General features: G+C 43.5%; 1 protein-coding gene across 5 annotated transcripts in view; it reads left to right on the top strand.

Annotated features, from left to right (window-relative positions):
* Positions 1 to 13,831, top strand: part of bcas1 (brain enriched myelin associated protein 1) — a 105,963-nt gene that overhangs the window by 44,494 nt on the left and 47,638 nt on the right. For 4 of the 5 annotated variants that reach the window (XM_068000823.1, XM_068000822.1, XM_068000824.1 and 1 more), the window contains one exon: positions 9,219 to 9,763. In XM_068000823.1, coding sequence (XP_067856924.1) covers positions 9,219 to 9,763 — 545 coding nt within the window. The remainder of the gene's footprint in view (positions 1 to 9,218; positions 9,764 to 13,831) is intronic. The other variant, XM_068000826.1, reaches the window with a different exon arrangement.

Here is a 13,831-nt window from a genome sequence, read left to right on the forward strand (position 1 = left end):
AACCCCCAGCTTCTGTCGCGACACTACAGACTTCCTACAAAAACTCAGTACCCACGGACCAGTTGAACCAGGAACACTTCTCACCACGATGGACGTCTCGGCACTCTACACCAGTATCCCCCACGATGACGGCATCGCTGCGACAGCATCAATACTCAACACCAACAACAGCCAATCTCCGGACGCCATCCTACAACTCATCCGCTTCATCCTGGATCACAATGTCTTCACCTTCAATAACCAGTTCTTTACCCAAACACACGGAACAGCCATGGGGACCAAATTCGCACCCCAATACGCCAACATTTTCATGCACAAGTTCGAGCAGGACTTCTTCACTGCACAAGACCTCCAACCAACACTATACACCAGATACATCGACGACATTTTCTTTCTACTGACCCACGGCGAAGAATCACTGAAAAGACTACACGATAACATCAACAAGTTCCATCCCACCATCAAGCTCACCATGGACTACTCCTCAGAATCAGTTTCTTTCTTGGACACACGAATCTCCATCAAAGACGGGCACCTCAGCGCCTCACTCTACCGCAAGCCCACGGACAACCTCACGATGCTCCACTTTTCCAGAGGTCAAAGAGGCCATCCCCTATGGACAGGCCCTGCGAATACACAGGGTCTGCTCAGACGAGGAGGAACGCGATGGACACCTACAGACGCTGAAAGACGCCCTAGTAAGAATGGGATATGACGCTCGACTCATCGATCGACAGTTCCGACGGGCCACAGCAAAAAATCGCATAGACCTCCTCAGGAGACTAACACGGGACGCAACCAACAGAGTACCCTTTGTCGTCCAGTACTTCCCCGGAGCGGAGAAACTACGCCATGTTCTCCGCAGCCTTCAACATGTCATCAATGACGACGAACACCTCGCTATGGCCATCCCCACACCTCCACTACTCGCCTTTAAACAGCCACCCAACCTCAAACAGACCATCGTTCGCAGCAAATTACCTAGCTTTCAAGAGAACAGCGTCCACGACACCACACAACCCTGCCGCGGTAACCTCTGCAAGACATGCCAGATCATCGACACAGATACCACCATCACACGAGAGGACACCACCCACCAGGTGCATGGTTCATACTCCTGTGACTCGGCCAACGTTGTCTACCTCATACGTTGCAGGAAAGGATGCCCCAGAGCATGGTACATTGGCGAGACCATGCAGACACTGCGACAATGGATGAACGGACACCGCGCAACAATCGCCAAACAGGAGGGTTCCCTCCCAGTCGGGGAACACTTCAGCAGTCAAGGACATTCAGCCACCGACCTTCGGGTAAGCGTACTCCAAGGCGGCCTTCGAGACACACGACAACGCAAAATCGTCGAGCAGAAATTGATAGCCAAGTTCCGCACCCATGAGGACGGTCTCAACCGGGATCTTGGGTTCATGTCACGCTACACGTTACCCCACCAGCGAACAAATGTTATCTGTTTTTAATATAACGGGTCAGTTGCTGTCTTTTCTATGTTTCTACCTCTCTATCTCTGTTTTTTTTTGTTTGTTGTTTTTTTTGGTGATTTGTATATTCTGAGACCTGGCAGGTAACACCTGTCTGTCTGCACACTGATTGCCTTGACAACGGGCAGTTGAAAAAACTGTCTGTAATCACCAAGCATTGTTCTGTGAATTATAAATGCGACTTCATTTCGAGGATTTCATTTCCACATCGTTCACCTGAGGAAGGAGGTAGCCTCCGAAAGCTTGTGAATTTAAAATAAAATTGCTGGACTATAACTTGGTGTTGTAAAATTGTTTACACTTCTTATGTCGATATAAGCTGTTTAAATTGTCTATAATGTGGCCCAAGACTTAACTAATTTACAACAGGAAGCTGCAATGAAAGGCCTGAGATCATAGGCACAGATCTTGTTTCATCCACGTGGGATAAGTCATTCCTCATGTTGTCTCTGATAAAAGTTACTGAGTCTACACCACCCACCGCCTCACACCCCCCCAAAAAAACATTTTATAATCTCTCTCTCTTTGATCTTTAGCTCCTAATACTAAGGAAATCTAAGTAATTTACACTTCTATTGCAGAGATCTTAAATATCTATCTTATTAATTAATAAGGGATGAACATTTTAGTATTTCATTGGTTTTATTAAAACAAAACAATGTTCTATGAATGCTTTTCAAATGCGGGGCCCTTGATTACAATACAAACCTTTCCAGTATTTAAGACACTCTTGCCTATGTATTCAATATTAATTTTTGTCATTTATTGCATTTGTTCAGGAAAGAAACAGCTTTAAAGAATGAATGTTAAGACTTCATTGGACCGTGCAACTTTTAACACATCTTAATAAACAGAATTAATCTACGGGGGTTAAATTGGTTAACCCCCGAATCCGGGCGCGGGCATCATAGGGCTCGATGTTACCAGGCCTGCGGGTTTCCGGCGGGTTGGGTTTCGGGAGCGTGGCCAACATGCTCGGTGAAATTAGTGGGTTGCCCGTGCGATCGTGGCAGGCAATTCACTAATAGGAATCAATTACCTGCTCCTCCGGGGTCCACGCTGCTGGCCTGCGCGTCGGGCGGGCTGCGCATGCGCAGTACGATCTGTCAGCTGGAGGCTCTCTAGTTAAAGGGGCAGTCCTCCACTGACAGATGCTGCAACCAATGGAACAAATTTCAGCATGGAGCAGCCCAGGGGGAAGGCTGCTCCCAGTTTAATGATGCCTCACCCCAGGTATCATCAGATGGGGTGAGGAGGAGGGCGAAGACAGAGATCTTCCACCCGGCGGGTGGGAGGAAGCAGCCAGCCTCTGCCACCAAGAAGGCCTGGCCCGAGGTGGCAGAGGGGGTCACCTGCGCAACCAACATATCGCCCACCTGCATACAGTGCAGGAGGCGCTGCAATGACCTCAGTAGGTCAGCCACAGTGAGATCACAAAGTCTTTCCCCTACACTCCATCTGCCACAACACTGCCCCAACCCCACATCTCCTTTGGCACCGCCAACACTACTCTGTCACATCACCCCTCATACCCACTCAAACCCCATCCTCATCTTACCTCCACCTACTCACCTCGCCAGTACTCATCCTGCCACTAACACGCGACCCAATCCTCATACAATCTCATGGCTCTATCCCATACTCACCCTCTCGTGCATCTCCCTCACGGCCAGCCTCACTCAACCTGCCACCACCTGTGCTGCAGCCACAGGGCATGCATCACATATGTGCAGTAGGCAGCGTAAGGCAAATGTTTCGTGAGCATGAAGGGGGTGCACAAGGGTGTCGGAGGGTTTGCCATGGGTGTTACCTATATTGAATTTCAGAGCTACAAACAGCACACATTATATTGGCACCACCACTGCCATGTCTCCGCGCATCCTGTCTGTTGTGTCCAATAATGCCCGCTCCTGGGTATCACTATGAGGACCCACCACTGATGCCACCCATCGTGTTACTGCAGAGTAGGTGCAGGTGTATTTGCAGGGCTCTTCCGCGCAGACCACTGAGAGACATCGGCGGTGTAGCCGGCTGCACCCTGGAAGGATGCGGAGGAGAAGTTGTGGAGGGCAGTGGTGACTTTGGCAGCGACAGGTAAGCACTTGGTGCTGGGGCCAGCCAGGAGCAGCTCGGCATGAAAGAGCCTGCAGATCTCCATGACTACATGTCGAGCGAATCTGCGCCTCCGTGTGCACTGCTGCTCGGAGAGGTCCGGGGAGCTTCGCCTCGGTCTGTGGACCATGTGGCGAGGGTAGTGCCCTCTGCGATGCGTCTCTCTCTGCGGTAGCCCTCCCTCCTGCTGTGCAGGTGGGCGTGCAACAACACCGTGTTGGGGGCTCCACGTCTCTGCGGCGGACCGCGTGGACTGCGAGGCTACTGGGGCTGGTCATGCTGTTCGTCCTCCGAGGGTGTCCACGCACCACCCATCTGGCAGGTGTTGGTCTGAGGGGTTGTGCAGGGTAGGTGGGTGGTTCCTCGGACTGGGGCTGCGGTTTCGTGTCGGTCTCTCCTCTGGCGTGGTGGGGGGCAGGGGTTGCCCTATGTGACGCGGTGGCCTCCTGCGTGGGTGAGGGCTCTCCCTCGTGGAGTGCACCTTGGCAGCTGCCACAGGCTGCTGGCTGCAACACGCCTGGTTGGAGACAGACTGTTTCCCCCAGTGTGTGAAACAATCTGCGATGAAGGTAAAATCCCACACTTCCTCTTTTGGCAGCTGATTCAGCTCATTAACTGACCTCAACAAGCAAGGTAAGTACTCTCAAGTGGAACCCCGCTGGCTTTAATTGCCTGCAGGATTCCCACCAGCGGGGGCCACGCACGCAGCCCCGCACGTCATCGGGGAACCCGGAAGTGGTCGGGATCGCGGCGCGATCCGGTCACATGACCTCATATCGGGATTTTCGGGGCCCCCCCGCTGGAAACCCGCAGGAAACCCGACCCTAAAATCGAGTCCATAGTGTGTGATTAACCCGCGCCTGGTGCTTCCGATGCAGGCAGCAGCCAGGCCTGTCTGTGTTGTTCTCACCAGCTTCTCACTTCTACGTGTTGACTGAATGTGGTTGGTTGTAGCTGAAATTTAGAAAATCACATTGGACTAATACAACTGGAAATTCTGCGTCATTTTCATATTTAATAGAATTTTTGAGACCCAGGATGTGGACTTAAGATAATTTTCTGCTAATGTTCTGGAGTAAGACTGTCAAAGTTTCATTGTCAAACTATATTGTTGTATAGTCCAAACATGGAGCATGGGCCAACTAGAGTGGTACAATCCTTCTGAAAATGGAGTAAGGACAGCCTCCAGTTGTGAAAGGTCCAACTGGGCTTACCCATGTCACAACTGCAAGGAGAATGTTTTGTTCACAAGTAAACCTTTTTTTAAGTCTCATTCTAAAACGATTTAACTAATTTTTTTCTACCACCCTCCCCTTGGCTCTGTGCTGAGAACAAAAACTGTTTACTAAATGGGTGTCTCTGTTTTCAATGTGCTAAACTTCTTGAAGGACTGTACAAGATTGTAATTGCTGTACATTAGCAGTCGGCCTGCTGTCAGTTATTTATTGCATTATGCAAGTGAGCGTTTTCCTCTCCATCAATTTTCTGCTTTTAGAAGCACCTGACCTGCCAAGTGTCACTCGTGTCGAGTGGCAAGTGCACGTTTTGGTTTTATACTGCAATAAATTGTCATTTAAAAATATGTCATTTAAAATAAATACAGCTTCAAATGTTTAAATAATTTTGTAATCTGTATAACTATTGCTGATCATAAATGTCATTCCAAACATTTGCTGATGTTAACAATTCTGTTACCTCTGGTCTCCTGAGGTGGTGATTCAATTCTATGGGTTTTGGCTGCTCTCCAGGTCCTACAGCCCAGGTCTCATTCTTTATTCATGAGCCTAGACTGTGAGTGTCAACTGGTTTCTTAGTTGTGGGGGCTGTGTCACGTTTAAGGATTTTAAAGATTGTAAACAATTTTACAACACCAAGTTATAGTCCAGCAATTTTATTTTAAATTCACAAGCTTTCGGAGGCTTCCTCCTTCCTCAGGTAAATGTTCAGGAGCTCCTCGAAGCCTACGCATTTATACATATAGAACAATACATGGTGTTTACAGAATGCCCCTGCAACTGCCCGTTGCCAAGGCAATCACCGTGTTCAGACAGAGAGGTGCCACGGGCAGTTGCAGGGGCATTCTGTAAACACCATGTATTGTTCTATATGTATAAATGCGTAGGCATCAAGGAGCTCCTGAACATTTACCTGAGGAAGGAGGAAGCCTCCGAAAGCTTGTGAATTTAAAATAAAATTGCTGGACTATAACTTGGTGTTGTAAAATTGTTTACAATTGTCAACCCCAGTCCATCACCGGCATCTCCACATCACGATTTTAAAGATCACTTAGAGAAAAAATTTGGAAAAGAGTTACATTTAGATGTTTGGTTTAAAAGTAAAGTGTATTCACACAAGTTTTTTAAAAAAGCACTGAGATGAAAGATAGTTAAAATGCTAATGAATTCAGCAGTGAAGTTGTTTCCCAAAGACAGAAAACAATAAGCAATTCCTTAGCTTGGGTCAGTAATCGACAAATACTTCACACTAATTGTATTGGAAAGCAAAAGCATAACCCTCCCTTCTGGTTGTGGACACAGGGAGATAAGAAATTGGAAGAAACACATACTGACAGTCTTTTTTTTAAACAGTGAGCTGTCACCAAACTCGGAAGGTAATAATGCAGAAGTTATTTAGTTTATGTCAAGCAAGGTGAGGTGGGAAAGCGTAGTGGGCTCATTATTTTATATTATTACGTGAAGACAACTTGTACTGATTACAATGAATCCAATGACAACTGTTGCTCTGTACGTTCATTTGCTGACTATGATATAAAGCAGCTTAATGATTCGTATTTGGCCTTATTTTACCAAGTGATTTCTCAGTCTGCCTTAGAAAAGATTGAAGAGATGCAAAAGACACAATATCCAGTTCAGATGATAAGGGGTTTCTATTGTTCCACTCCTGGATTACTCTTATCATATGGTTAGGCATTGGGCAGCATGGGCCCACTCCTAAATGCACGATGCTCAGAACACTTGTGCAAATAATCAGCACCGCTGTACCTGAGGGAATACGTAAGGTAAGACCTGAATTTGTAACAGACTATTATGGATGAGCCCAATCCTATTTTTCACTAATATTCACACACTTAGGACACTAATAGGGGTCAATAGATAACAATCAGGAGAGATAAATTCAGCTGATGTATTTCCCCCTCCCTAGCTCAGGAACTTTGAGGCTACCTGTAGCAGCTTCCACACCATTACTGCTCAGCTGAAGGATTGAATCTAGAACACTCCCTGGTCTTCACATCATATGGTATTTTTACCAGGTTTGATCCTGGACTGTATGATGTTACAGTGAAAGTTCTACAATTTGAATTGACATCACTGCGGTGGGAGAGGGGATATTATATTATTGGCCAAGATGCTTGCTTCTAATTTCTATTTGGTGAATGTGCACATGAGCATTGGATGATGACTCAATCAGCTTTGATGGCTCCTGTGGTTAACTGACTCGTTTGCTAGTGTAAGTTCACACATGGAGAATAGTATTTAAGTGATGTACTAAAGGATTACTGCAGCCCATAGAACCTTGTGTCAGTGTAAGTCATTACCCTTAGGAAAAGATGGTTATAGTGATTAAAATTGGGGGAGGAAGGAAAAATTGATTTTATACACTGGGAGCATTCTTCAGTGAATATTGTGGTTTACTCTTAGTCTTCTCAAAATGATTTTGGATATATCTATGGATATAAAACTAACAGTATGATGAATGTTTAAAGATCGATACGGGAGGAACTCAGTATGTCACCAGTTCCACGCTTGCTGTCACCTGCATCCCGTTAAAATAAATGACAGGTTGGGCAAACTTCAAAGCAATGCCAGTGAAAGTATTGTATTTTGTTTAGCAATATATAAAGAGTCCTAGTAAGAAAAGAAAAATATTCTATTTTTCTTTATCAAGATTTAATTAAAATGACTACTGTATTTGTCTCAATTGTTTAAAATAATGGCTCCTTTATAACACATTGAAGTACATGTGTTGGTTTCTAATAATTTATCCTTAGAACCATTCTTATGGGTTTCCCTGCTCATAATCAAGGGAATTCCCTCAGTATTTGTCATGCTAGAATGCTCTGGTCTTGTATTTCTGCATCTGGTTCAGAAATAACGAGAAATGTTCTTGCAAAAGTGTAGAATAAATAATTGACCACCAAACATAATAAATTCAATTTTGTGAGCTTATGCTTCCTGTGTGGAACTTCACTTGACAGGAGTGTGAATTGGAGAACTGGCTGCGGGGGTCACAATGCCCGATATTCTAGTGATTAATTTTTACTAAAATTAAAGTTTATCCTTAGATGTCATCAAGAACTTGCTAATTATTACATGGGGTTGGTAAGTTCCTCCTAACTATATATACTTGTTGAAGGTATTGTCAAATTTCAGGTGAAACTCTACAATGAGATTTGATGCATGCTAACCCCAGAATTATGCATTTAAAATTCTTGACATTTGCATTCTTATAAAGAGGCCAATGCCCTAGACTGCTGCAACTTTTGGAGTGAACCACCCTCCAGTGGCTTCTCCATGCAGCCGCACAGCACCACATCTTTCTCCCTGTCCCTTTGACGGACATCCAAGATGCAGCCATACTGTTCCAAAAACATTATTGCCTCAATTAGGAATGATGTCTACACAACGTGTATGAGCATACGAAAAATGACAGACAGGAAAAGACCTACTGATCCATCTAGCCTGTCCCATAGTTATGGTGCCTTATGCATCACAATACAGACACTCCCCACTCCATCACGTAATCTCCTGGGAGAGGTGAAAAACCACATAAAAACCCAGACCAATTAGGGGGAAAAAATCTGGAAAATTCCTCTCCAACCCCCCTTAGGCAATTGAAACTAGTCAAGGAGACCATCCCGGCCCTGATTAATGTTACCTCTTGTACGAGGTGCTCTCCACCCCAGCCAGAAACGGCTCCCACTCTCGCTTGAAGTAATTCAGCGAATCAGCTTTCACCACATGAGCCAGCAAACTGTTCCACAGGTCCACTGTTCTCTGGGAAAAGAAGAACTTCCTGACGTATAACCTGGTTCTGCCCTTCCATAACTTACAAGAACCTGCTCCTCCCCAACCTATTCTGTTGAAATAATTGGTCTACACAGACATGCTCTAATCCCTTCATTATCTTATAAACCTCGATCAAATCACCCCTAAGTCTATACTTCTCCAAAGTATAGTTCCTTGAGCCTATCTGGGTAACTAAGATGCTTTAAACTCTCTGTATACATATCTACATTGTAACTTTCTCTGGGCTTTAGCTCGCCCTGCACTGACAACAATCTCTAACATTTTCAACATACTTCATAAGTAATATGCTAATGGACAGCCCACTTGCATTGCTCAATTTGTACTTTGGAGTATTGTTTCATACTATCACATAAAGTTAGCTGATGTTTTGAGCAACAGTAATTTTAAATTCTTCTCAGCTTATGATTGTAGTTGATTAAGTCTAAGGGAAAATTATATTTATGTCAGGTTGATGTGGACATATTCAAATTGAGAATGCATGTGACAGGTGAAGTCTGGATATATCTACGACACTCTGCTGACTGATTATTAACAGGATCTTTGTTCATATCTTTATTTGCAGTAGACACAGTGGCAGATGTTAAACAGGACAGTGGGACCTTCATACCACAGAAGACAATAGAGATGAACTGCAATACTAATGCAGAGGAAAAAGAACTTGAGAAATCTGCCAAGGCAGCTTCTAAATCTAGATTTTCCATGTCTTTTTCTCGCTCTGTACCAGGGCGTACTAATGGCCTCTCCACAGAGCCAATATCTGGGACGGCTAAGCTCCAAACCAATCAAGAGAGCGCCTCGGTAAACACAGCATCAGTTGATAAAGTGAATCTTCAAGAATCCTCCTCACAAAAGGGGAGCTCCGCTCAAAAGCATCAGCAGCTTTCCACTGAATCATCAGATGCAGCAGAACCCCCTGAAAAAGAAACAGAACAACCAAAGCAAAAAGAAGTAAGCTTTTTTGACAAACTGTTCAAACAGGGAGAAAAGGGCAAACTACAAAATGAGAACCAGGGAGATCTGAAGTCTGCTGAAAGTCAAGACCCAGCTGCTGCTGATAAAGAAGCTACAGAACTTATACACAGGCTGGATAGCGTGCAACAATACTTGGTGAGTACTCCCTGCTTTCATCCAATCAATTCAGCATCTCCAACTGGAACTAAGGAAAGTTTAAAATTGTTTAAAAGTATCTTTTTCCAGACATTTTTTTAAAAGTTATGGAATTAAAACATATAGGGGTAGAAATTCGGGTGTGCCCATTTTTGGGTGCGTTGAGGGGGGCGCAGATAAAATCCCTGCACCTGAATGGTGAGGCCCAAGGTGCCTCCAATATTGGGCAAGCCGGTTTGGCGCAGTCAGCCAGCGAAGAGTAAACGAAGATTGTGCTGCTGCTATAGTTGCAGCAGCCCTCAGGTAAGTGGGGGTCAGGAGATAGGAGGCTGAGGAGGGGGATCGGAGGATGAGGGTCAGGAGATAGGAGGTGGGGATGTGGATCGGAGGCCCAGGAGGGGCGAGCGCCGGCGATTGGTGGGGGGGGGGGGGGAGGGTGGGAGCGGCGGCCCATGATCTTTAAATATTGGGTTGGGTGAAGCACTCCTGGTCCTCCTGGTTCCACATTCAAGTACATTTTTAAAACTTACGTTTTTAATAGCAGGTGTCCCAAGGTTTGGTTTTACTGAGTGTAGCCGGCTCTGGCTTGGGCTGCCTCAGGGCAAACTAATCTTGCAGTGGGGGCCACAGACAGGCATTAGGCCCCTTATTTGCCTATACAAAAAGGGCTATTGCCTGTTTCAGGTGTGGGCACTGTATGACAAGTTTTATTCCTTTCCCAATTTGGCGGATGGTGCACTTCTGGCCAGAAATGTGTGCACATTCCCTGCCCGCCTTATTGGGGGCTTAGCAGTTCGGTTAGTGCCCGAAAACACAGCGCTGCCTAGCCAAATTTGTAGGCCATTTTGTTTGTTGGCTTAGTGGGTAAATGTTCTGTATTGTTCAGGAAAGTCCCAGGTTCACTTGTTTGTCTCAAATGATTTAGCCGATCTCCGTCAAGGTAAAGGTAGGGGTACCATAATGGTAGGTTCAGCTCCCCTGGGCTAGATAGGAAAAACAACCACCAGTGTTCCTGATCCTGATCATAGTTCAGCAACTCCTATTAGAAAGTGCATATGTCTGGAATTCTACTGAAACTAAGATTGGACTCGGCTGTGATGGCCCCCAAGTTAAGAAGCCATCTGACACTGACTATGCTCATAGGTCAAGATTAGCCATTTTGCTGTGGTTGTCGAGGATGGTGAGTATCTACGGAATCATTCCCCAGTGTGAGTCAACACCTTCTGGAGAGGAGAAAAGAAAGCTGAAGGATGATAAAAATAAAAATACAAAATTATCATCCTGTTAATAACAAATTACCCCAGTGCTAGGTACTTGTAATCTTTTTGATCATTCTATATTTTCTTTCTCTTTATTTCTTCCATCGTTCTAACCCAAATGGTAAATTTGTCTGTTCTTATTGTACAAATATACAATATGTTAATTCAAACCTTTACTAAGTGTCATTTGGGTGAAAGTCATTGACTGTGATGAACTTCTGTACTGCCACAGTACAAATATTAACTCTAGTAATCCACACTGACAGCTGAGGAAATGATGATTTTTCATGTGCCTCTGGAGCAAGTTTAGTTTGTGCAGTATTTTAAAACAACATTGTTACACCTTGCATCAACTGCGCTGATGCAGACTAAAAATATTTTGAACATAAATTAGAGCTTATTAGATAAAATAAATCCAAAGTAAATTACTGACTTAAATACACAGTTTCAAATGCATTCTCAGTAACTTTCCGAGGATTACATTAGTTTTTTTTGCACCAAAATTGATAAAATATGCTCTCTTCGTGTTATTCAGATAATAGTGTGAATTTAGAAATTTTTAGTGGTTCTCTACCCATCCTAATTTAGACTTTATCGTACACAATGTGAGAAATTTGAATAAATGGCACATTTGAAACTGTGTATTTAAGTCAGTAATTTACTTTGGATTTATTTTATCTAATAAGCTCTAAATGGCACATGACTAAGGACCTTTAAAGTGTGTTTTTATTGCCAGGATTTTATTCCTGGTATAAAAAACCAAGAGAAAATCAGGGGGGAGAACTTAGACCCCAAAAGTTCAGGGTAAATTTGGCAAAAAAATATTTTTATTTAACATTACTAAATCTCAAGAAAACGAGCAAGAAATTAACACCGCACAGTTAACCTAAATGACAATTGACAATTGTTTACATAGTTCACAGACACCACTTTTAAGGGCTTAAATAGAAGTTCCAAAAGTAATGAAAAATATTTCCAATATCCCAAAATACTGTCAAGCTATTTCAACAATAAAACACATTTATGAATTTTGAGAATGCACAGTATGCTGCAAAATGTTGACTGCTAAAATGCAGGTTTATGTAGCACATCACCATCATAGTACGATGAAGCACTAATATTTTTAAAGTCTGACTGAAATATGAAGTAGTGATGCTAACATTTAATTTTGCTGTGAACAGTTATTATGGTCATCGTATACTGTGTGTCTGTTTTGTTCGTAACAATGGGCCAGAATTTGCTGTCGAAATAATTACAAGGCTAATGGTATCACCGTTCTTTATGGGTAAATGGCACAGCAACTTCAGACGAGGGGCAAATGCGCAGTTAAATGTAAATATCCAAAAGTTGCTGCCAAGATATGCACTCCGCTGTTAGCTTCGCGAAAATGGCATCTCGCCCTTAGCCTCCCTGTTTTTTTTTTAGGAACTTACTGTATTTGCCCATTAAACTCACCACAGAAAGTTAAGTCTGGTTATTACAAGCGTAAGTACCTTTTAACGATGTGATAAGTATTAATGATTGCCAACCAACCTCTCTGGCACCAAAAATTAACTATTACAAGTGTGGAGTCTCATTCCTTCGGATTTTGAATTTTTCAGGGAGATTTTAAGAACATCAAATTTTAAATTGTCTTTTATTTCTTGCTTTTCATTTCTGTCCCTTTTTTCTCCCTCTCTTATTCCAATCTTTCTTTCCCTCTCTTTATTTCTCTTTCTGTAACTGATCTGACATTGAATTCACCCTCCTCCTCAGTCCTTCCTGTGATTATTTCCCAATCCTTGAATCTCATTGGTGAAGGAGATACCCTGTTGGTTGCTCTGTTCACTCAGGTCCCACATCCCCTGTTTCTCTCGCTGCACCGTTATCAGCTCACACTTTCAGCAACTTTGTGGGTAAATTTTTTTTGAGCTGGAGGATGCAGGGGCAAGACTAATTAATGGCAGATGCTGTTAGATGCCCTGCTACAGCAAATTCTGGCCCATTGCTGTAATCATTTTCAAGGCTTTTCAACATGTGCCCTGACATTATAGATGCAATACGCCCTGACATTATAGATGCAATACACCCTGACAATATAGATGCAATACGCCCTGACATTATAGATGCAATACGCCCTGACAATATAGATGCAATACGCCCTGACATTATAGATGCAATACGCCCTGACATTATAGATGCAATACGCCCTGACATTATAGATGCAATACGCCCTGACATTATAGATGCATTTGCAGAACAATTCAGTCTATTCAGTCAGTTAGAAATTACCACCATTTTGAGATAGACCAAGCGGATCCAGTATTTATTGCGTGAGGCCACCTATTTCCCTTCCCACTAAATTACCAAGGATAGAACAGATGCATCACTACTATGAAGCTGAATATTGTTCCACCCCCAGCATGCGCATATATGTACATTCTATACTACCAGTGATCATTTTCTTAACCAGCAGTGAGTGGTAAGGAAATGTACAGCAGGATATGCAAAATGTGTTATCATATACCAGTATCGTGTACCACATTGCTAGAGGTAGAATCATAGAATGTTAAGACACAGAAACAAGTCATTCAGCTCATCAAGTCTATGCCAGTGTTTTTCCCCACAAGAGCCACCTACTTTAATTCCACTCTCCCGCTTGCTTTCAGTATCTTTTAAAATTCTTCTTTATCTAATTCCTTTATAAAAGAACTTATGGGCTTTGCTTTAATAACTGTTGTTGGTTGAAAGTTCCAAATTTCTAAACAATCTCTGTGTAAAGAAATTTTTGCTAACTTTTTCTTTAATTCTGTTGGTAATTAACTGTAAA

This window comes from Heptranchias perlo, chromosome 19 (assembly GCF_035084215.1).
Source record: "Heptranchias perlo isolate sHepPer1 chromosome 19, sHepPer1.hap1, whole genome shotgun sequence".
Classification (NCBI taxonomy): Eukaryota; Metazoa; Chordata; class Chondrichthyes; order Hexanchiformes; family Hexanchidae; genus Heptranchias; species Heptranchias perlo.